Consider the following 24,353-nt stretch of genomic DNA (forward strand, 5'->3'; position numbering starts at 1 on the left):
TATAAAGGCCCCAAGTCTCTCACACTAACAGAAAGCCACTTCGATCTGCTATTCCCACACCAACTTAAGGTGTTTGGTCGTGCAACTCAGCACACATTGTGCGTCTCATACAAAGCCACCGTCTTTCTACAGAACATTTAGTCCTCCGGTAGAGTGCTTACATGTAAGTAGGATTTTTTTATCATCTAATTTCTATTCCATACTCTGCTCCTTGCTGCAGATTCAACAAGACTAAGACTGTACCTTCACACGAGCATCTGTGTGTGTACTAGCAATCAATTCAATACCTTTTAGCCAAAAGTGTTTCCTTTCAGGTGGGCCTCGAGTAAAAGGCAAGGAAATAACCAAAGTCTGTTGCATCCATCCTCCGGGGGATTGTTTTTGCATTGACAGAATTGTTTTCATGTGCATTCGTATAAATCTTCTGCGTACGATACACACCGCTGCACTTCTTTGAAATTGAATTTAGATTCAACGCTGGTCAGAATTATGTGTCTCATTTTGAAAAGGTTACCTTTTCTAAGGCCAATCCAACCATCTATGTTGAAATGGTATCAGAGAGTATCCAAGCTTCCAGGAAAACATGGATAATCCCAGTAACCAACAAAACAATCTTCAACTAATGTCTTACTTTAATTCGTTTCTACTATATATCCAGTGATGCCTATGGGTGACTATTCTCACGAGGAACTACCAGAAACAAGCACACGTAAAGCTATGCTGAGCATGGCTTTGTATTTTGATAGATGTTGTCACTGAATATGAGAAGCTCTAGGCCGGAAAGGAAGAAATCCATTGCTGCTTTGATGGGAGATTTGTGGCGAGATTCTTCTTCATGACACAGTAAGAGCACCCCCACAAAATGTCACACAACTGATGACCAGATTATCAAGAATTCAAATGAATACAACTGCCAGCAGCACTGCAGCTCAAGGCACTGTGCCGCTGCTTTTCCAGAGGCATGCGTCTCCACATCAGCCTGCACTGGCATCTCATCTCCCCGCTGCTGCTCCACTGATGAATAGTTTCATGAATATCTCAGGCATGATATATTCATGACACTATACAGTATGAGGGTAACCACAAATGTGCAGAGAACCCACTCATCTGCATTGTAAAAAAAAAAAAAAATCTCAGCTCAAGCCCTGAACAGGAGTCATGAAGAACCAGGCTCCCTCATTTGCTTTCCTCTCCGTTTGAAGAAAATGCCAGAGACCATAGTCCTATGAGGTTGTTGTTGTTGTTGTTGCCGCACCTGTTTCTCGATCTGCTTCCTCCCCCCCCGATGTCCTTAAAGGTAGGATGTTGTAGACATGGGGAAGAGAAACAAGAGGGAATACGCAGCTTGGATTGTAAGCAAATTGTGTAGCAAGTTCATATCCACAAAGCACATGCTCTGAATCTCTGCCAGCCCCAAACCCCACTGTAACACGATGAACAATGTATTGATGCAACCATTGTGTGTGTGTGTGTGTGTGTGTGTGTGTGTGTGTGTGTAGGTGTGTGTGTGTGTGTGTGTGTGTAGGTGTGTGTGTGAAGGCTAGCCACAATATAAGATCATTTGTGCAAACACAAACTATATGTTCATGGATAGACATTCGAAAAAACTCTGTTTTGAAGGACTTCAGCCCCATTAGTTCCTCACAACACACGTTTTTGTGATTATACCATTAGCATCTATGCATAGCAATTTGAGTCAAAGCTAAATCATACACACACACACACACACACACACACACACACACACACGCCTGTAGTTTTTGACAGAATCCTGAGTGCATAGTGACAGTAAGAAGTATTGGCACTTTTGTTTTAAAGACAACTGTATGAAGGTCATCAATATCCAAGTGTCATTATATAAACTATCCAGACAGACAGATAGATAGATAGAGATAGATATAAAATATGATAGATATAAGACACTATAGATGGGTAGATATAGGTAAACCCATCTAGTGATGTCACATCCACCCTTATTGCACCTCCCCTGCAGTCTGCAGGAACTAAAATCTTTGAATATTTCCCCCTCGCTCAAAACTTTTTGTGTCGGCTCTGCTCTCAGACGGAGCGCTGTGGTTCTGAGGAGCGGAGGGTGTGATGCCGGTGAACGTGAGGACTCCGTGCCGCCGCCGTCGGAGCGCTCTGTCCGGGGTTGGACTCCAGTAGAGACCGCGCGGAGGAGACCGAAAGGACAGAAGCTTTATGTTAAAGGACTGCACCTTGGAGCAAAGTGGCTGCCAGGAGCCCGTCACCATGCGGGTCCTGTTGAGCGTCCTGTACCCTGTCCTCTCCCTCACCATTTTCGGATTATATCCCTCTCTGGTGAGCTTCTTATTCCACATTATTTTCAAATCGCTTGCTGCCACTTGTTTCATATATTAGAGCGTAGCGGTCAATATTAACGCCTATATTCCCCTCGGGGTGGAGGACAGCAGGAGCTCATGTCGGTGCAGTAACCATCGCCCCGATACGTGTCAGGTTGTTTATGGACGCCGTCATGCCAAACTTCACTCAAAAGTCCCACGTTGTGATCGTGCTTCTTTTACCACCAGTAGCATGAGCCCAGTTAGACCAGACAGGATCACACAGAGCCACGGGATGCGCTGCACGTCGGTGCGGGTGTAGTTTATGTACTTATGTCCACGATAATAAGGATTGGTTTTAAATATGAGTTCGGCTCATCAGTATGCCTGGCGCGCTCCTCCACATGGGCGGAAACAATATGAATACATACTAAAACTTTCCAGAATGCAGTGTTAGTGGATCATTCAATTCAATTCAGTTTATTTTGTATCGCACAATATCACAAATTACTAATTTGCCTCAAAAGGTATCATGTGATCATGTGTATAAAGGTTTTACAAATATACCCTATTCATCCAGCAAGAGATTTAAATGCGGTTTTGTATTTTGTTTTTTTCGATTTGCAACAACATATTGAAATGCCACTTTTTATTGCATTTTTTTCGAAGAAAAAATGGAAAGTATACGGCACACAATAGGCATCTAACGTGTGCGAACCACCTTTGTGATTAATAACTTTCAGCCTATGCAGCTGATCTAGCCCACTTGTGGATCATCTTTTATGTCTTTACATGTGTGTGGTTGTGAGAGCAAATGCGTTGGGCGAGACCACCATTTCAGCAAAGGCTATTGATTGTTTTTAGCACATGGTGATGCTTAAGACTCAGGGGAATAACCTCACCCTCCCCCACCAAGGACAGTCTCTCCTGCCTTAATGAAATACTATGTCCGAATTGTGTTTATCGTTGTGCAAATCGCACAAATTACATTTGAGGGAATTACATGTGATTTGTAGTTTTGTACGAAGCTGGAATAACTGTGACTTAAGGACAACTCCTACCAAAGTCCTCTATGATTAATAGGTAGATCAATACGTTGCTCTGGGTCTTCTGACATTGAGGGTGTGGAGCTGTCCAGTCGATGTCGCTGAAACTTCACCACACGAGCTCTCTGGCTATGCAGCAGCCCACAGGATGGAAGAGAACACATTATCCTTTGTGTCATATTTAGTTGTCTGAACCTTTTTGAGCAGAGTGGAAGGATGCTGGCGAATACACCCATTGCCACATACATGATGTGGAGATCCGTGTTCCTCTCCTAGTCCCTGACAAATTATAGGTGATAAATGCATTTGGCAATTTATCGTTATCAAGTACAAAATAGCATGTGTCTCCTATTCAGCTGTTTAAATGTGAGGTCTCACTGCTTTTACAGTTTTATTTATGATTTATAATACCTTTTTGTTTTGTAACTGATGGCCTTACAGACAAAGCTATTTGATGCCGTCAGTTTGGTTATTTCTAACACTATATAGGAGAAGCAATTCAATTAAAGTGCAATGGACACATTTACCAGAAATGATAATAATGTTTGCAGCCATGTGCATCCTTGGTCCACAGGTTTTTGTGAATGTGTTAACAGACATCTACTGACATCCTCTCTAGATGTTAGAAATACATTTCTGCAGTGTTACCCCAGGTTACCTCTGATGACTATCATTTAGTTATGTTTCTGTCTTTCATCGGTTTTGATTAAATCAATGAATAAACCCGCTGCCATTGAGGAATGAGTGATATTGCTGGAGCAAGACCTGCATGCAAATTGCTAGCACGGCCCTTTCTGCTTCAGTGTGTCAAAAGATCTGGAAAGGCAAAGCTTTTATAGTAATACGCTAAGCTAGAAATGATTAAGCTGTCACTCACAGGCTGTCAGACGTTGTACAGAAGGCTTTTTTCATTATCGTAAGGGTGGCAGTCTCTCCCTCTTGATAAATAAGTCCATGCCTCTTTTTTCCCCTCCCATTTAACAACCCTAAAATATCCTGTTAAAACACAGCTCTTTTCTGGATATAAAGTTGGGGCTAATGGTATGCAAACCCCTTCACTGGGGCATGGATACTACCTCTGCATTATACATGACAGATCCCAAAGGAGCCTTTGTGAGAAAATGAAATATTTGCGTAGTTTAGTTTTCCCTTATGGTCTGTGCCAGCCGGGTAATTACACAGTGACTGCTAACGGCATTGTGTTACTCTCATCATGATCAAAATGATGACTGGAATTTGTGTTTTATGATTACACATTATATCCTGCACCTGGAGGACATATCGATTGGGGGAGAGAGACAGAGCGAGAGAGAGAGACTTAATAGACTCAAGGAGTCTGACGTCAGACCGCTGCCAGAATTCAACGGCCCACTTAAAATTCACAAGACCTATCTTTCCTTAATCGTCACAGCTAATGGTAAAACAGAGAAAATCAATTTTGAGATTTTAGGTCAAATCCAGTATATCTTCAACATCGTCTTTCATTACAACTGACCTGGCAATGCCTTCTTACCTCCAGTATCACAGTACTTACATTATTCCAGTACTTCCTGTATCATATTTTTATGACAGTATCTCTAGTGCGCTCATTCTAGTTACATTTCAAATTCATTTTCAATGAAATGAAGCAGTAGATATTGTCGATGTAATGCATTCCAGCTATGCTAAACCTGCCCAGTCCTGCCTGTATTGGCCGTCCTTTTGTGCCTACAGTATTGGTGCCATGTTGATCTCTGGGATATAATGTAACAGCTGGTTAGTAACAGCAAACAAGTCCAGAGAAAATCTTAATTCTCCCAAATATGTTTGGTGTATAAATAAACGCATGGTGCGCATGAACATACCTGGAGTAACAATGACTCTCAACTCCAGTGGGATGGAGCTTTGTTGTGGCTCTTGCCCTTTGTGTTAGCCACTGTGAGTAGGTGACCTAAAATATGACCTAAAATGTGATCACAGCTGCATTGTTAGTGAGGAGAATATTTAGTCCTCTCATCAATATGATGTCCTGTTGATCTTTAATCATATGAAAATGGTCCCTCAAATGGTCGCCTGTTGTCGAGCTGAAGGTGTCGCTTAGGAGCTGATGCTGCTGCTGCTTTATTTGACACTCCTTTCCAGCTTGCATTAGTATTTCTGTGGCTGATGCACTCAGCCTCGGTGAGAGAATTCGTCCGCCACAGATGCCACATTATAAGATGAGCTATGCTGCAGGCACAAACCTGCACACATAATCATATCTCACATCACCGTTTTCACAGGGGGCCAAATTAGAAACGACACCCTCTAAATATATACGTGTCGACACAAACAAAGCAAACAGCCGGCCACAAGACTGCCAGCAAAGTCTTTAGTTGTGACGCTGCATGTTTCATGTCGGAAGCAGGGAGAGGGTAGTTAGAGATGATGGACTGGGAAAAAATAAAGTCCACCGATGATGGATGTGAATTGTTTTTACCATCAGCAGGGTAAATATATATGACGCGTTCAGCTTGGTCCTGGAGAGATAGATGGTCGACGGTTTGAGTCTGTGTAAGGTTGCCTGCCACTCTCTTTTATTGCGTGCTTTAGTATGTGTCAGTTTTTAGGTATGTGGGGAAGGAAAATGTTATGAATGATTCAATTGAGCTTATGTTTTTCAGGCGAGTGAATTAATCCCTTTGATTAGTAATAAGATGTCCAAGTACTGACAGTGACCAATAACCCAGCAATAAGGTACGTCTGAACAGTTCTCTGTTCTTGCATAACTTGTGCTGTTTTGCCCGTTTCTGGCTTGCGGCTCACACTATGTTATCTAAAAGGAGATACATCAACAGAGATTAAACTAATGTGTGTCATTAGGAAATGCCTAAAATCGCTTTGTTTTTATACATGATGATTATGAGTCTTTAAAGTGACTTTCCCCTGTTTTGAGCTACTTTTCACTATTCTGGGTGAATGCATTTCAGTTAATAATAGTCTGAGCCATAATTACCGGAGTTGAGACATGATGTTGAATCTGCCGGGGGGCATAGTTACCACCCTCTCTCTCTGTTGCCCTCATGATTACAGGAATTACAGCCCGAGCAGAGCCCACACCACGTACATGTCGCTGGATGAGAGCTGAAAGGCTGGATTTTAGAGGAGTGGAAGAGTTTTGTGGTCTCAATAAATTTATACTGGAGTCATTCAACCAGCGAGATAATTATGGGCTTGCTTGTTAATTTCTTACTCGCATAGATAAAATGTTATAGAACTTGTTAGGTAGCTTTAAACAGAGAGGCAGATCTTAGCTAACAATGAATCACAAGAGCAGAGTTGAGTTTGAGTTGAATTTAGGTTACCTCCAATTTAAAGCATACCACAAGAATACTGGCAATATGTTTATTGTGTGTTTAAAGTTTCCTTTTTCTTATAGTGCTATTGCTAAGCTTTTCATTCTCGCTGTTTATATGCTATATACACTGATAACTGGGGCAGATTTACCACTCAAAATAAATAAAATGTCAATCTTGCAAAAGGTGTCTTCCTAATGAATGTGATGGTTGAATATAAAACAATTGATGCTAAAAACTGCATGTACCAGGCAAAAAGTCAGCATCCTCAGCAGTTGATGAAGAAGATATTGACGTCATCTTTTTTTGTATCGCATTGTGCAGCTAGTTAAGCCTCGGCTGCTGAGCTGACATGATGTGCTCATTAGAAGTCAATAGAGTAAAATAGAAAAGAAGTCTCTGTTATGAAGGCATTAGGATTGTAAGCCATGCATTCAAACAGTGACCGTGTTGGATGAGATAAGCACATTGTCATGATCCAGAATTGTTGTGCCTTGTTTTGTGTCTTATTTTGAAGTCTCTGTCTCTTTTGTCATCTGTTTCCCTGCATTTCCTGTCCCTGTGATTGTCTGCCCTGTTCCTGATTGTTTCCACCTGTGTGATTGCTAGCCCCGCCCTCATTGTGTCCACCTGTGTCTTGTTACCTGGTATCCAATCACATGCACCTTCCCTGTGTATTTAAACCCTGTTTGTCTCATTCCTCAGTGTTGGTTCGTACTGTTGAGTCTGTGTCTGTGTTTGACCTGTTTTTGTGAGTTTAGAAGATTAAAGATTCTGTGGAGGGTTGTCAGCATTTGGGTCCTCTCTCTCAGGCTACAACAGCCATCCTGACACACGATGTCTTATTCATTCCCGGCATCTTTGCTCGTTTTTTCAAAGTCCACCCTCCACACTTCTAAGAAGTCACATATTGCCCACAGCTTCAACATGTGGAGAAACCAAAAGCGTGACAATATTTGGACAATCACTGTGGAGGTTTGAACGGACAATTGTGCATTTCCAGTGCAGCTGCTGTACAGTTGAGGTCCATACCAGCCTTAAATGTTAAGCATCAGGTTGTGGTGTCTGCCTGATGGATTGTGGAGGTCTGGATCGTGGTCCATGCCTACTACCAACTATTCATACACTCTGTCATATTCATTGTGTTGTTACTCTGTAACGCTTCCTTCTGGTCACATGACATCTATTGCTTCTGTCCATCCTGGAGAGGGATCCTCCTCTGTTGCTCTCCTGAAGGTTTCTTCCCTTTTTTTCCTCGTAATTTTTTTTAAAAATATCTCTTGGGAGTTTTTCCTGATCCGATGTGAGTTCCTGGGACAGGGATCTCTATGTGTCCAGATTGTAAAGCCCTTTGAGGCCAATTTCTAATTTGTGATATTGGGCTATACAAAATAAACTGAATAAATAGCGCAGCCTCATGCGACTTGAAGGAGTTTACAAAGTAGTTAGTGAGCTAGCTACTGTAAAATGTACACCATGGTCATTTAACCTGCTCACATTTGAAGCCACAAGGCACTCTCAAAGTTGCTGAAAGTCATTTTAAGAAACATAAAATCATGAAGTGAAGTAAAGTATAGAATTTAAGTTTCAGCAATTACAGAAAATAAATTGCCATATAACTTCAAAGGCATGGTGGAATGCACTGCACATACTAATAGTGACTGTTTTATCCTATATTAAATCCCATAATTGCAACCATTACTTATTGCACCGCTGATCACAAACCAGTGTGAACACATACATCCAAAATGTATGCATAATCTTATTTTCCTTAAACTCTTCTGCTTCTATGTGAGCGTGGAGGCTGAAATGGAGAGTCTCTTGGTGCAGCTTCAACATTCCCATACTTCGGAGCATAATTAGCAGGAGAAAATGCAAAGATTAGAGGAAATAATCAAGTTAACAAACTTTGCCGCAATCTTTTTTTCTCTAACAGTCTGCGGATTCTCTGGTAATAATGCAGGATTGTCCTTTTCCAGGATAAAAGAAAACTGTTCAGAGTTTCTTACGCAATACTAATGAGCAAACTCTCACTTTACAAACACTTACCCCGAAAAGCTGCTGAGACATTTTCATGTTGATGAAATAGATTTGATTTGGGCTTCAATTAAAGTAGGGTTGTTATACTGTACTCCACGAGATTTACCAACATAAGAAGTAAAAATCCCAATTACAGGGCCTCCTTCGGTGAAACATATCCCAAAAGAGTAATGCTCAAGATGAGGGTGCTTAAAATTGTACCAAGTACACCATGCTTGTTTGACTAATCCTAAATTTTAATGTTGGTATCACTGATTTACCCCCTCTACGATCCATCATGATTGAAAACATCTTCAAACGGACTACAGTTCTGCATCTAGAGAAAAAGATGTACGTCAGAGCAACGTCCCAGCTGTTTGCTCTTCTGCTTGTGTATGCATGTCGCATTCAGTGTGGCCCGATAATGTCCACTGGCTTAACTCCACCAATAACGTTTGATGGCTGTTTCATTATCATCCTCCGTGGTGCTCCTGACTGACATGCACGCCCTAGAGAAGAAGCACAGCCAAGGGAACGATATAATGCTGTAGCGCACTCAGAGACGGTCGTGGGCAGAATGTGCCGAGGTCCTGCAGAATTATCTATTCAATCTTCACTGTGTCGGGGTTAAAATGGGCAAGAAGGTGGAACGCCTCGAGGAAATTAATCTCCCTGCTCGCCTTTCACCACAGTCACATCTGAGAGAGGAGATGGCATTTCCTTTCACTGTGTCTATTACCCCTCCCTCTTTCCCTCCATCGTATGCCTCAGCTCTTTGTCAGTATCTTACTGGAAGCTTTTACGGTCTCCGGTTCGTAGTTGCCAGGATTGCCGTGGCCTGTGTTTAGTGGTGTTACAATTCGTCATAGCTGTCTTAGATGTCGGCATCAGTCTGGTTACAGAGCTGGCTGCAAATGCTAGTTCATTTCCCCCCTGCCATTAGAGCTAAAATGTTAACTCATTTAAGCAGTATGATCATCAGTTACAGAGCTGACATGCGCATTCCACTTCACTTGCCTCCAATACCCTGGCGGCTTCTTGTTTGGACAGGTTGATAGATGACTGGATGGATAGCATCTGTTTAGCTCTCTGTCTTGTGGCAGGCAGGACGGCAGCCTCACTGTGATATCAGATGTAGCCTTGTTGGCATCACTGACACATGAACTTGAGTCTAATAGGGCAGTTTTTTTGGTTTATTGTTTAGAGATTACACAACGCTTATTCTAACCTGCCCAGTTAAAAGCAGGTGGACGCACAGCTAAGTAGATGCAGGACTAATCCCCAACACGTTTGTTTGTCTTGACTGGTAACAGCTTTACAGCTCTAAACAGGTTATCTAAGCCCGAATGGACAGTTCTGATGTTCTGCAATGAAATGCACACAGATATCTGGTGACAAGAATAAATAAGAGTAAAGGATGCATGACTTAAACAAGATCTTTCAAGTCGATCACCTTATAGCTCCATCCGCCTGTTTGTCTGACAGCTGTGGGGAGGAAGGTGCCACTTGAGGGATGGCCTGCCGAGAGTAAGCTTGCACTACCAAATGTTACACTCTAGTGGCAAAATAATAATAATAATACTAATAATAATAATGGTTACTTGAATTAGAATAGTTGTGTTGCCTCTATACAGCTCCAGCTGATGCTTGGATATTTGGATACCTCTCAAGCTGTTTATCTAGACTGTAGTTATAACACATTGATTTCTGTCACTGCTGCCCCTCACTGGGGAGTTCCTCCCATTGCCCGACCCATACAGGATAGCAAATGGAATCAGCAATCATGAGACCGGCAAAGGAATACGTTTAAGGGATCACGGCTATGCTGAGCAGGGTGAAGATCCGTTTACGGTGCAGACAATCATCTACAGGAAATGGACTTGAGGCAGTGAAAACAGATCCACTTAGCACCAAACAGAATAGTTCATCTGCTAGAATCCAGCTAGTTTTGCAGCAAACAATATATTTGATCAAGTTAGATGTGTTTGCATAGAAATGTTACTCAAGTGTAGAGAAATGCTTTAGTATACATAGCAAGTCACTTGGATTATCCTCAGAATTTAAAATAAATAAATAAAATGCATGATATGATAAATGATATGATATGATATACCTTTATTCGTCCCACAGTGGGGAAATTTCAAAAATCACAGTAGCGGTGCACATCAGAGCATCAATGATAATAAATATAAAACACAAAACTAAATACTAAAAACTAAAGACTAATACTAATACTAAATATACAGGGGGAAAACAAAGTAAAGTGCTGAGTCGAGTAAAGTGCAGAGTTTGCCAGGATCTCCAGCGATCCAATGACAAAGAATGCAATGCAAAAAGATAAGATGACAAAGACGAAACAAAGATTGTTTAATTTGCTCTAATAATGTGCATGTAAAGGTGAATCGGGAAGCAACCTAACCTCATATTATTCCTCTTTCACCTTGTTTCCAAGGTTGTCATTGTAGATAAACTGCTCACAGTCACGGGTGAGGGTGAAGCAAGTGATTCGGATCTGATGCCGGGAGCTAAATCTCCCCGACATCCTTCACTATCCATATTCACTTTTCCATATTCACTCTTGCTCCCTCATCAAACCCCTCTGAGTTTTCCTCAATCACACAAAAGGTTGATGAGGACTGAGAAAATCTGATGTGTGGAGTAGGCAAAGTAAAACTGATGTTGATGACAGAATAACAAACAGCAACAGGGATTCAATTAGGTGTGTAATTGGCACGATACCTGTCTGCTGGGAAGAGCATGAAATATATCTTCCACAGGGAGAAATTCATTAATATTCCTGTTTATGCTTTCTGGGTGCTGTTGACTTTGCAAGTCCACTTGTGTTCAGCATGTCAGCTGTGAGCAAACACAGTTGCACAGATGAAAATATCAACAGTGGTGACTGGTCATTTCTGATGGAACTTAACAAATGACAATAAATTCGATTTATCACTCAAAATGCATCACTTAAATTCTAAGACTAAACCAATACTATAGGTAACGTATATAACTCAAAAATTGTAATCTAACATCTTCAATAAATGTTCTTTCTGGCAATGAGGAAGTCCAACTATAACAATTCTTAACAGGCAACTCTACCAATCTTATTTAATACATTAAATACCCAATTTTAAGAACAGCAAATACTTGCTGATAATCTTTGAATGTTGCTTAATCTCCTGATCATGGTAATAAACCAAAAATAAATTGCTTTTTTTTCAAATAATGATCTTTTGTTTCTTGGAATTATACTATCAAATGTATCACAACTGATCTCCATGTTATTGTGTTGTCTATCACGGCCACATATCTACCAAATGAAAATGCAGAGCTGCGGGCAACATATTGGCCAGGCTCATTAAATATCAAATGACGTATGCAGAGTTGCTCTGGTTACCCGCTGGTTTGGATGGAGACACAGGAAATGACTGGCGGTAAGGGATGCTCCTCAGTGGGTTGGCTGCGCAGAGAGATGTTTTTAATTGATCAAACTTTGCGTACTCTTAACTCAGCAGTACAGATTGTAAAATTACAAATCAAAATGATTTGTTTGATGTACACATATGAACAGATGTGTCTGTGGTTAAACATTCAGTGGATCTGCTGCGCATGACTGGGATTGGAAAGTTTTCACTAAAATTGGAGAATGCAGATGGAGGAGATACCTGCTGTCTTCAGATGGCTGTAAGGAGTCACCAGAGTAAAGGAAAGGCCTTTGGATTAGAGGCTGCTAGCTGTTCATAAGAATCATTATATATGCCTGATGATGACATTTAACGGAAGGGTAAGAGATCACAACAGTTATTACAATTCATCCTGAGAGGAGCATAAATGTCTGTACTAAATTTCATTGCAATCCATCCAATAGTTGTTGGACATTTTTTAAAACCATAAATGTCATCCTCACGGTGACTCCAAAAATAAAGTCAGGATTGTTCAAAGTCAAGAAGATACATCGTCAGGTAAGCATGACTCTGCCAAACCATGAAGAAAATGCAGAGATGTAAAAGCTTTAACCTGTGGCGTTGTTACATGATAAGATGAATGATCATCAACATAATTGGGATTCACCGTCTGGGGACCATGACTATTGATGCAAAAGTTGCTCAGCGATTTTAATGTGCACCAAAGTGGTGAAAGAACAAATAGACTGTCACTATTGAAGCCATGCTGCTAGTGACTAGCTGAAAAAGATTTATTTTTGTAATTGGATTCAGAAAATACAGTATTACAGGAGTACACTGGCCAATACAATATATATAATAATATATACATAGGTTGGAGAAAAAAAACACCTCATAAAACTGGCAGCCTTTTCGCAATATTAGGCTGAGTCAAGCACTCACAGTAAACTAGTCCTCTAATAAACCATCAGTCACACAGCACAATACAACTGTGGCCTGTTGCTGCTTCATAGCATCTCTAATAATAATATTTATAATATTTATAAATGATACGAATTGTCCATATTTGTGTTTTGGAAATATGGAAGATACCCAGTAATATTTATAAAATATATGCTTTTCCTGCACTTCCTGCACGTCCTCTCTGCCTGTCTGCATATCTCAGCTGCGCTGGGGTCGAATCATTTTGGCCCAGAAGAGACGGGTCTAAGAAGTAGTTTACCCTATTACAGATTAAAGATATAAAGCATGACTCACACCCTTTGCACAGGGAGTTTCAGCTCCTTCCCTCCAGACGGAGGTATTTAGTACCAAAGTGCAGAACAAAGCGATATAGGAACAGCCTTGTTCCAGCAGCCATCATTACGGCGAACAAATTAGAATTAGAACACTGATTTGTGGCTCTGTGAACTTTTATCATTCATGTCTGTCTTGTTTTTTCTTGTGTTGATTGTAATGTTTTCTTGAGATAAATGCCTCACTTCACATTGCAAACCAAGTCTACCTACGGGTATGAATAAAGTAACCTGAACCTGAACCTGAAACAATTTAGCCAATCAGCTTTGGGCCACAGTTGTCTGGCTCAAAAGCTGCACGTTCTCGTCAGGTACTTTCTTTAACGACATGACAACAGCCAGCGCGTGCACTTCTCTTCCAAGAACCCGACCTGGTAGTATTCTCTCCTCCAAGACCCGTTTGAGAGAAGAACTTAAGAAGACAACTGGCTGAAAGGGAAGTGGCACAGGAAGCTTATAAAGACCGGTACACCCGAAGGTTCGGTTAGCTGGATGCTGTCGTGCCAATGCCGTGTTTTGCTTTATAAATCCCGGGGACAGATCCAGCATGGACAGTTGCGGGAGTAAGGGACATGAACCACTTGTCAGAAAAATAAAGAAAACACGAGAACACCAGGACACACATGAGGTCTCCTCAAGCAGCCATATTGGGCAAAGTGAAGGTCACTACCAGATGGACACAGGAGACAGGAGGAGGTGAAGAAACACAATGAGGAGGAGGATAAAAACAGGTCTCACTTTAACCCTAACAAGGGGCAACTTAATATATAAACATGTTTTTTTAGAACATTTATATAATTTATATTATAATTATTATAATTTATATGTTATTCATGTCATATACTGAATATTTTTATATTATGTATATATATATATATATATGTTATATATTAATATACTGAATTGTATGAATAAGATGTCTTTATTATGTCAGTGTTGGAATAAATGTTAAATATTTAAGTAGTAGTAGTAATGTGTGTTTGATACTTTTTGCATTGCATCATACTGGGATGTTTGCTGAAATTGATTGGATGCCCCTACTAAAAAAATAATCCACCAGCCGCTACTACATCTGGCTGTTGTTTTCTGATTTACATATTGAATACTGATGGAAAGTATTTTACAAATTGGCAACTTTTCTTCAGAAGTATTGATGCCTTCTGCAGCGACCTGAACACAGCCATTAGTCTAACCATGGCCACGGAGGACGAGGAGATCAAGAAGAGGACTACAGAGGAAACACAAAGGTGTCTTGGCCACCTGTTTCTGTGTGTGGAGAACATATGCAGAAGACTGAAAATAACCATTAATACTGTAGTCTGTAGAAATAGTTCCTCCCTGCAATATTTTATAATAAGAAGCACCAAACAGACATGAGTTTGAATTGTGCATTTTTTTAAATTATCAACTGGGAGTCAAACAGAGTTTTGTCTTTGACAGTATAGACGGCTCAGAAAGGGTCTTGTTCCGCTGAACTCTCATCGTATGCTCCATGCAGTAACCACGACAGAGTGACGTTCAAGAGTGCCGTCAGGGCGTTGTACCTGCAGGCAGAACGAGCAGAGGTTTTAATGAACACAAATAAAGAGCAGTGACAATAAACAAGTGAGCCCACACACACAACTACTCCATGCCATTTGTCAAGAAATGATTTTAGTAAATATTGCTGTATCTTATCGTGCTGCATTTCTCAGCCTATTTCCCATCTGCTCAGTCCAGCCACTTTATTGTTCAACACTCTTTATTCAGTAATCTTTTTGATGCTCAAGACCAAAACATTATGTCTGACTCATTTCAAACGTGTTCCTGAGAGGCTTTCTGAGCAAATCACTTCAAAAGTTTGAAAGAGGTTTTATTTTTAAATCCACAAGGATATGTGTGACTGTGCATTTGGTGAATGAATACCAAAATAAATGTGTGTGTGTGTGTGTGTGTGTGTGTGTGTGTGTGTGTGTGTGTGTGTGTGAGGGAGATGCTTCAGTGGCTGGGGAGGGCTTTGAGCTGTTGTATGCTGTTTTGTGAGGATGATTAATGACTAGACTTTGGCGCGCAGCTCTCTAAAACCTTGTAACCTTGGGGTCTGATCTTCTTTTCTCTAATGTAGCGAGAGATAGACCACATTGAAAAATGTGTCTTTGTCTCATCAACAATATCGTTTTATCAGGTAAAATGCAACGTTATCAAACTAGACAAGGTAAAACATGTTGCTCCTGCTGTGAGATACAGTGATAACTTGGCCTAGTTAAATAATTATCGCTATAGTCGGTGCTTGTATAGAACCGCCCTTTTATGTCTGCGCCGTCATGAATTAGAAAGGGATTTTTCTGTCAATGCCACCTATTTGCCTATTTCTTTTGCTTCTCTCTCTCTGCTTTCCTTCCTTTTCTCCTCAGGTTGGCGCCCTCAGTGTCTATTCCTCACCTCATCTCATCATATTATGCTTGCTGCCTTCGTACTTCTTTGTTGTGATGTGCCTGCAGACCTACTCTGCTACCTCTACCTCTTTCCAGCTAATTGACAGTCAAGTCCTCTTTCTTGTTCTTTGTCAGCATTGTCCTGCTTTCATTTATTTTTGTTATTTTGCAGCTCCTGTTTTCCTTTAAAACCACCTCTACAACTATTCTACTTGTTCATAAACCCGGCTTCTTCTTAACTTACCTCTGTTTCTTCAGTTATTCCACTCGGGTTATGGTGGATGTCAAGGTTTATCATCAAAGTCCATTGTGACAAAGGACATGCATATTGATTTGAGTACAAAAGCATCTCCAGGCTTGTTCGTCTGTTTTTGTTTGATTGAAGCGTGAGCTGAATGCTTCCATTGCTAGAGAGTTCACACAGTTCCTATGAATAATTAAGAAAAAGTACTTGAAGCCATTCAAAGTGTATGTCTGAAGTTTTCAATGTGCACTGTGTAATAGAAATGGAGAACACTTGATTCTGAATGGCAAGATATTCTTTGAGCAACCCCAAGGTTTTAGCATAATGATGTGGCTGTGACATCGTAACGGGAACATAACTGAAGCTAGAGTTTGAGAAAGACAGTGTATAGTCGACAGAACCGCATTAATAAACAAAACTTAGATTCTGAGTGATGAAAAATGGACACGTTATAAATATTGTACTCTGAGCCATGCAGTTATGAAAAATAATGCACTGCACACAGGATGATTAACCATACACTAAAACCCCTCCCCTAAACAGTGAGTGTCCAATCAAAGCATATAGATTAGATTAGATTAGATATTCCTTTATTAGTCCCACAGTGGAGACATTTCAGGATCACAGCAGCGGGTGCACATTAGAGCATTGATAAAAGATAAAAATAAAACACAATAACAATACTAAAATACTAAATACACAGAGGAAACCAAATATATACACAAGGCAGTGACCAAAGTGAATTTCCAGCAGGTTAAAGTATATAGCAACCATATTTATGCAAAGCAGATCTGCCAAACTATGGTTTCCTCCACACCTTATACTCTGTATATAAATGAATTGACGGTGGAGTCTTTTTTGGGGCCCTTTTTCCAAACTAAAAACACACGGTGTAAAACACAGTGTACGGATGTGTTCTGTGAAAGTGAGCATGTTAGGCTAATAGCTTACTACCAGTGGTAACCCAGCGTTAGCATTACTTCAGAGGCCAAGGAGCATGTCGACCTCAGTGGGGTTACAGGTCTTGGTTGATGATGTCACATCCACCGTGCAGTATTGTCGCACACAGCTGCGAGAGCGACCAATAAAACTTAACGAATATCTGTCTCGCTTGTCCAAGCAGGCTGTGCCCGCTGCGCATCCAGACAGAGTGGATGAGGACTTTGTTCACAAAGACATGCTCTAGTCCAGTGATTTTCAGCCACTGTGTCAGGAGAGATCGCCAGGTGTGCCGTGGGAAAATGTCCAATTTCACTTAATTCATAAAAAATATATTATTTATTTGTTGCAAATTATTTGCCATTGTTGAGCCTCTGAGCCTGTATTATAGTGGCTGGCCTAGTGATGAAATACTCTTCCGTGCCAGTAGGTGTCGGTAGGTAGGGCAGTAATTACTTAAACATTTAAGATAGTAGACTTAAATGATGGAGAAATATTTCAAAAGAAAAATGCAGACTCTGAACTGACATTTTGTAATTGTTGCTGTGCCATGGGATTTCTTTATTGTAAAAAATGTGCCGGAGCTGAAAAAAGGTTGAAAAACACTGCTCTAGACGGAGGACCAGGCAACATACCAACACAATATGTAACACTACGTGACATTTTTCACCGTTCATTAGAAATCTGCAAGTTAATGGGCAGAGAGCCTACAGGTGTTTTAAAGAGGAGGCAGTCACATGTCTGCACATCGTGTTCATAATCCAGACCTGAGGGAATGCTTGACTCCTCTGCCATGCACCTAACAAAATGTAATCTAGTCATTTAATATATGCTTTGTCAGTAATCCAGATACATTGTTATAATAAGGAGATATTATCTGTAAAGTAAAACCTGATAAACTAGTCTGGCGATGGGACTAATGTGTGTGTTTAATCATAATGAAATAGCAGACTGTGTATCAGTGTTCAGCTTAAAAGCATCCAACACAGAACATCCAATTTATTTACCACTTATTATCATTAAATATGATCAACGTTGACATTGGTCAGCCTTATTGTTTCTTGCGAGGTGCATGGCTGTGCACCACTCTAAGCATCGACATTGTCTGTACAGGTTTTCTCCCAGTGGATGCATATGTAGCACCATATTTGTGTTGCTACTTGAGGTTACCAGCTTTCCAAAGAGAATAGGTGTCACAAAAAAATGAAGTCAATGATAATACATGCAGTACATCATCTAAAATATCGATCTAGCTTCAGTGCGTGTGTCTTTGTGCTGACAGACTATCGGGCCAAAGGAGGGCTGGCAGGTGTACAGCTCGGCCCAGGATGCTGATGGGCGCTGCATCTGCACAGTGGTGGCACCAGAACAGAGCCTGTGCTCCAGAGATGCCAAAAGCAGACAGCTCCGCCAGCTCCTGGAGAAGGTGAGCGCATGTAATGGGAGGTGTTTACCACCCTAGTGCAGCATGAGCACACAGAAGCACACACTGTCAAAGATTACGGAGGGATACAGTTCGACGAACTTTATTGTTCTTTTGAGGAGCCTAATACTCGTCTTAAATTTTTTTCATCTTGTGCATTTACAGAGAGGCTTTACAGATATGCTGCCGCATTTGTGCTTTTTAAAATGTGCCTCTCACACATTCAGGGACACACCGCCTCACCAGGGAAACCCTTCAAAGTGTCGTTGAATTTGTTGCGGTGAAATTAAAGGACCGAAGTGAAGTCCTCCTCACTTCACTCGCCTATTTTATACTATGCTATACGAGACCATATCATACCATGCCATGCTATATTGCTATATGTCGATTTGTGAATAGTAACCCTGTTTGGGATGATTGTGTATCATTGATTTATTCTAGGTGCAGAACATGTCTCAGTCCATTGAGGTCCTGAACCTTCGCACTCAGAGAGATTTCCAATATGTCATGAAGATGGAAAACCAGATGAAGGGCCTGAGGACCAAGTTCAGACAGATTGAGGATGACAGGAAATCCATCATATCCAGAAACTTCCAGGTATTCTTCGCCCTCGTTTAATCACTGCCTGGTTTAATCAAATGTTCAAGCAATCTTTTCTATTTAGTTTCTCTATATTTAATGTTTTCCATGTGACAGTGTAATGGCATTTCACAATTGCTAATATACTTCTACGGTCAGTTTAGCTCGACATAAAGCTCGAGATAAAGACTGGAAACAGGGGGAAACTAGACCGGCTCTGTCTGAAGGCAACTTCTGAAACTCACTGCTCTTGGCCAAGAAATAAAATGGCACACAACCACCTCAAACTACAAATTGTAACACCTGATTGTTACTGCCCTGAAATGGGGTGTTATCATGTCCCCTCATCCTTTGTGTTAGTGCTAATAATCACCCCCTTAGTTGTTGAGAATAGCCAGGATAAGAGCTGAGGAGCCGATATAACTTATGTGTCAGTGTTCAGGCCTTTTGTGTGTGCAGGAAAATAAAAAACTGCATTCACAACCAAAGAAAAGCATTCTTATTCAGAAAGTGCTTACAATCTCTGGTGGGTTTAGAAGCTGTTTTCTGCTGCAGTTGTCCTGCGTGAATGCACTGCACTGCTGGTCTGGGAGTAGGGATACCTCCAGTGTGGCGAGTTGCAAGACACACTGTGTTGAACAACCCCCAGCATGGCAATAATGCAGAGATAAAGCCATGGTTTAGGGGAAAAGGCCTGACTCCAGCAAATCTGAATTTCATATGGAAACACAGGGATAGGTATGTTTAAGGACATTCCTTTTAGTTCACCTTGTAAATACATGGTGGATATTTGTGGTTTTCTCACCAAGTTGAAAGGGTAAATGCATGGATGAATTTCTGCGTGGTTGGCTAATTGTTCCATTATTAGGTGCTTCATACAGCACACGGTCTGTTTTCTCCGTATGAATACCACTCTTCACTTATAGTCTCGTGCGACTACATATGATAACACTATATAAAGAGCACTGGGGCAGGAGTACGTGTTCAATTCCTAATCAATTACCAGTGGTCCAGTCTACCCATAGGTATGTGGTTATATACGTTTCATAACAGATACTATATGTACTAAAGCAGGACTTGCTCCTCTGTCAAACCGGCTGTAGTTTTGTTTGTCCCTGACCATCACACTGATCAACGTTGTACCGCCTCTCTCTGTTTTCCATTTCTGCTGCGGTCACTTCTGCAGGAGCTTACGGACAAGATGGACGATCTGAAGCCCTTGATCCCTGTTCTGGAGCAGTACAAGATGGATGCTGCACTTATTTCCCACTTTAAGGAGGAGATCAAGAACCTCTCAGCAGTGCTGACAGGCATCCAGGAGGAGATCGGGGCCTTTGACTACGATGAGCTCTATCAGCGAGTTCTGCGCCTGGACAGCAGACTCCGCAGCTGTATGGGCAAACTAAGTAAGTGGTGAACACTGCGCGTGTGAGCGTGCAGCGATTTCTATTGTCTTATTGGAGCTAGTGCTGGCAATGGCCCTGGTGAGTAAATAGTATTAGTCCAATAGTACAACAGTGTTTGCATGATTCCGTAAATTGAACATCACTGTCATAAGAGTATGTTGTCCTCATTGTATTTGGCTGTTGCTGCTGAAGAAAAGAACCAAAGGATAAATGTCTGAAAAATAAAGCTCTGCAGGCTGACTTTCTGAATTATAAAGGTTAATTTAACTAGTTGCTGAAATGCTTTTCTTTGCTGTCTCACATCCCACACAAAAAATATGTGTTTAATGTTAATGTATTTTCAACTCAATCCAATGCCATGAAGAAAATATGTAATTAGGTTGTGTTTTTGTCAAGTGTTTGGCATATTGACAGCCTTAAGCTCTTCAAACCACCTGATGTTTCAAAATATTTTCAAGAAGCCTTCTGAAAGCTTTCTTTATTAAATAAACATGAGTGGGCCGTCCTTTAACCACCGGGTTGCCGGTTCGATCACCGGCTCTTACTGATCCATGTCAAAGTGTCCTTGAGGGAAACACTGAAGCCCAAGTTGCTCCTAAATGCCAGGATGGGGTTAAATCAGTGGTTCTCAAACTGGGGCGCGACCCTCAAGTGGGGCGCCGAGGTATTACAGGTGGGGCGCGGGGGGCATTGCGGAGAACTTCACATATTACAAAAGTATGTGTAAATATTGACGTTACGGTTACGGCGTTGACAGGTTACGCTTGCGCATGCGCGATCGGGACGTCACAGATGCTGCGCAGACCATGGCAGGGAAAAGGCTGATCAAGTGTCTCCAACGTGCAATGGACACACGGTCATACACAGAGAAGCGCTAGATGTGCCGTGAACTACACAAGGTTTTGACCGATGCTATCAGCATGGTCAATTTCATAAAACAAGGTCCCTGAAAGCACCACTGTGTTCACTCTGAGGAGATGGGAGCCTTCAGCTGGTTCAAAGCTCGGTGGCTCTCACGAGGAAACGTGTTGTCGCGAGTCTTTGAGCTCAGAGACATTAAATATCCGTCATGATATGTCATACAGGACGGTACAATGCAATTGAAATTGTACACAATTATATGTGCATGGATAATTCCATGCACATAGTCTGTTCATGATTTATTTGTAACGTTACACAACTTTTTTATTTGTTTATTATTTGAACACTTTGAATTAAAATATATTGATTCAATTTTAATTATTAAGTTTGCTGATCAATCATTTCTGATGAAATTGGCCTATCTCAGTGACATATTTGGAAAGCTGAATGAATTCAATCTTCATCTTCAAGGCAGAGAGCAGCAGCTTCCTCTGTTGCAGACCAGATCAGGTTTCACTGAAGCTGAGATGTGGGACAGGCGACTCATCAAGGGAATATTGATTCCTTTGAGAATCTGAGTGAATTTGAACTAATACTGATGCAACTTGATGGCTCACACACATACCTGTATCTGCACTAATTCTGTTGAACTTGTTTTGTTATTTGCAGCCACAATAAGCTATTAGCCAAATATTATTTATTTTTTACACAACTTTATTTACATTTTCTTTGTCTGATGGAGTAATTTGGTTTAATTTAAAGTGATTGCAATTTTATTTATTCTATTATTTGAAAAAGCACAGATGGAGGATTCACACAAAGTTGTTATTTCAATAAAAATTCACCGTGGACTATTTAATTACAATTTTGTTGGGGCGGTTGGGCAGGAATATTTGTCTTCCTCCGAAGTGGGGCGCGACAGAAACAGTTTGAGAACCACTGGGTTAAATGCAGAGGTCAAATTGTATGTGTGTGCCCGTATGTAAATGACTATTTTAATAAAGTTTAAGTAACATATAGAGCTATTGGAATTGACATTTTTAGCCAGAGCAATTACTAATTACTAAATGACTATATTGTGTGTTCTTTGCCAATTGTTATACATTACATGTAGCAGCTCGTAACTAAAGATACGATGATAAGACATCATTAAAGAAAACAATGTGGGCGAGGCATCAGAACGCTGTGCTGAAAACTACAAACTGTAGTTGCACCATTTTGCTTCATGTTTATAAAAAGCAGCTTGCTGCCAGTGCTGTCTTAGTATGCACTGAGGGCACACTCTCTGGTGGCACAGGCATGACATTGGCTTGAGAATTCTAGTTTGAGACAAAAAACACCACAGCACATCTTATCGCTGCATTTCTTTATTAACAGCGTGTGGGAAATTAATGAAAATCACTGGACCTGCTACAATAAAGACATCTGGAACTCGGTTTGGGGCATGGATGACTGATCCTCTCGCATCAACCAGAAACAACGGGGTGAGTTATGAAAGCACAGGAGTGCTTTCTGGGGGCTGTGCAGTGTGTCGAGTTTATATTTGTGTTGCGTTAGAACATCCCAAAAGGTGACGATGGGATGCTATCATGGAGTGCGTTTGATTTCAGATAATCTATGATGATATATAAAAATTGCTAATGTTCCATCTCCATTTCTTCAATAAAATGTTGTTTTAAATGATTGTAAAACATTTTTTTGTAAATAGTGTATTTTGATGGCTACGTCGCTTGTCGGCTGTTTCTCACCGCCCATTCTCTTCATCTTCTCTGATGTAGGTTTGGTACATGGACAGTTACACTAACAGCAAGATAGTGCGTGAGTACAAGACGATGGATGACTTTGTAGCAGGGGTGGTTTCCCGAACCTACAGCCTCCCATTTAAATGGGAGGGAACCAATCACATGGTCTACAATGGATCGCTCTACTACAACAAGTACCAGAGCAACATCATTGTCAAGTACAACTTCGAGACAGGCAGCGTGCTGGCTCAGCGGGCTCTGGAGTACGCCGGCTTCCACAACATGTACCCATATACATGGGGTGGATACTCCGACATCGATGTCATGGCTGACGAGCTGGGAATGTGGGTTGTGTACGCGACCAATCAAAACGCTGGAAATGTTGTCATCTCCCAGATAGATCCCGACACCCTGCATGTGCTGAAGACCTGGAACACCGAATACTCCAAAAGGAATGCGGGTGAATCTTTCATGATCTGTGGGACGCTCTATATCACAAACTCTCACCTGTCAGGTGCAAAGGTTTACTACGCTTACTCTACGAAGACTTCAAGTTACGAATACGTAGACATTCCTTTCCACAACCAGTATTTTCATATCTCCATGCTCGATTACAACGCCAGAGAGAGAGCACTGTATGCCTGGAATAACGGACACCAGGTCATATTTAATGTCACCCTCTTCCATGTCATAAAAACCGATGATGACTCTTAAACAGGACACCTTTCCAACCACAACTAAAGCACCAAGGACCTCCTAATTACCATGTTCTCTTTTCTCAAAATGGACTGTGGTATCTGTACTTGCCACTCCTTGAACTTTTCTAATTTGTGGCTCTGGATTCTTGGCTGAACTGAGCATGGACACTGATGACTTGATACCTTACTGGAAAACATGTTATACATTTGTTTCTTAATTTTTTTCTTTGCTGCTGATCAGACTGGAATGTCTTATTTGCTTCGTTGGGTTTGCCAACCGAACACTCGAGAACGCTTTTGCATGAATGTCCACATTTTGTCTGCAGTGATTCCCTAGCATTTAGCTGTGTTTTTTTGCGAATTTGTTCCGCTGACAGTGTTTGCATTTTTGTCTATTTAAAAGTATATTTAAAAATATTTAAACCGTAAAGGCAAAACACTTCTCCTTCATATTTGTTACCACCTTACGCTAGCTGATTATAAAATGTAGTAGCCATTCTTTTAAAGATGGGCCTATAAGATATTGCTGTCAAGTGTGTAACTGTAAGAACATTTGTATTTTTTATAAAAACAAAAAGCATATGTGCATTTTCATTCAAAATTAAAATATTGTACATTTCATTAAAATTGTTTTGGCTAGTAAAATGTATACCTGCCATGATCTTA

At 40.9% G+C, this 24,353-nt stretch overlaps 1 protein-coding gene across 1 annotated transcript; it reads left to right on the top strand.

Annotated features, from left to right (window-relative positions):
- The first annotated feature begins 2,086 nt into the window (after positions 1-2,086).
- Positions 2,087-24,353, top strand: olfm3a (olfactomedin 3a). Its single transcript, XM_056434007.1, has 6 exons — positions 2,087-2,322; positions 18,261-18,404; positions 18,843-18,998; positions 20,167-20,386; positions 22,625-22,731; positions 23,026-24,353. Exons 1-6 carry the CDS (start codon positions 2,203-2,205, stop codon positions 23,701-23,703), a joined length of 1,425 nt encoding a protein of 474 aa, XP_056289982.1. The 5' UTR covers positions 2,087-2,202; the 3' UTR covers positions 23,704-24,353.

This window comes from Pseudoliparis swirei, chromosome 16 (genome assembly GCF_029220125.1).
Source record: "Pseudoliparis swirei isolate HS2019 ecotype Mariana Trench chromosome 16, NWPU_hadal_v1, whole genome shotgun sequence".
In the NCBI taxonomy this organism is placed as follows: Eukaryota; Metazoa; Chordata; class Actinopteri; order Perciformes; family Liparidae; genus Pseudoliparis; species Pseudoliparis swirei.

What these genes read in the sequence shown, in the direction of transcription:
- olfm3a (XM_056434007.1), top strand. Translation starts at nt 2,203, where the DNA reads ATGTTAAAGGACTGCACCTTGGAGCAAAGTGGCTGCCAGGAGCCCGTC. An exon ending in TCATATCCAGAAACTTCCAG is followed by an intron (nt 18,999 to 20,166) that starts GTATTCTTCGCC and finishes TCACTTCTGCAG; the next exon opens with GAGCTTACGGACAAGATGGA. An exon ending in CAGCTGTATGGGCAAACTAA is followed by an intron (nt 20,387 to 22,624) that starts GTAAGTGGTGAA and finishes CTTTATTAACAG; the next exon opens with CGTGTGGGAAATTAATGAAA.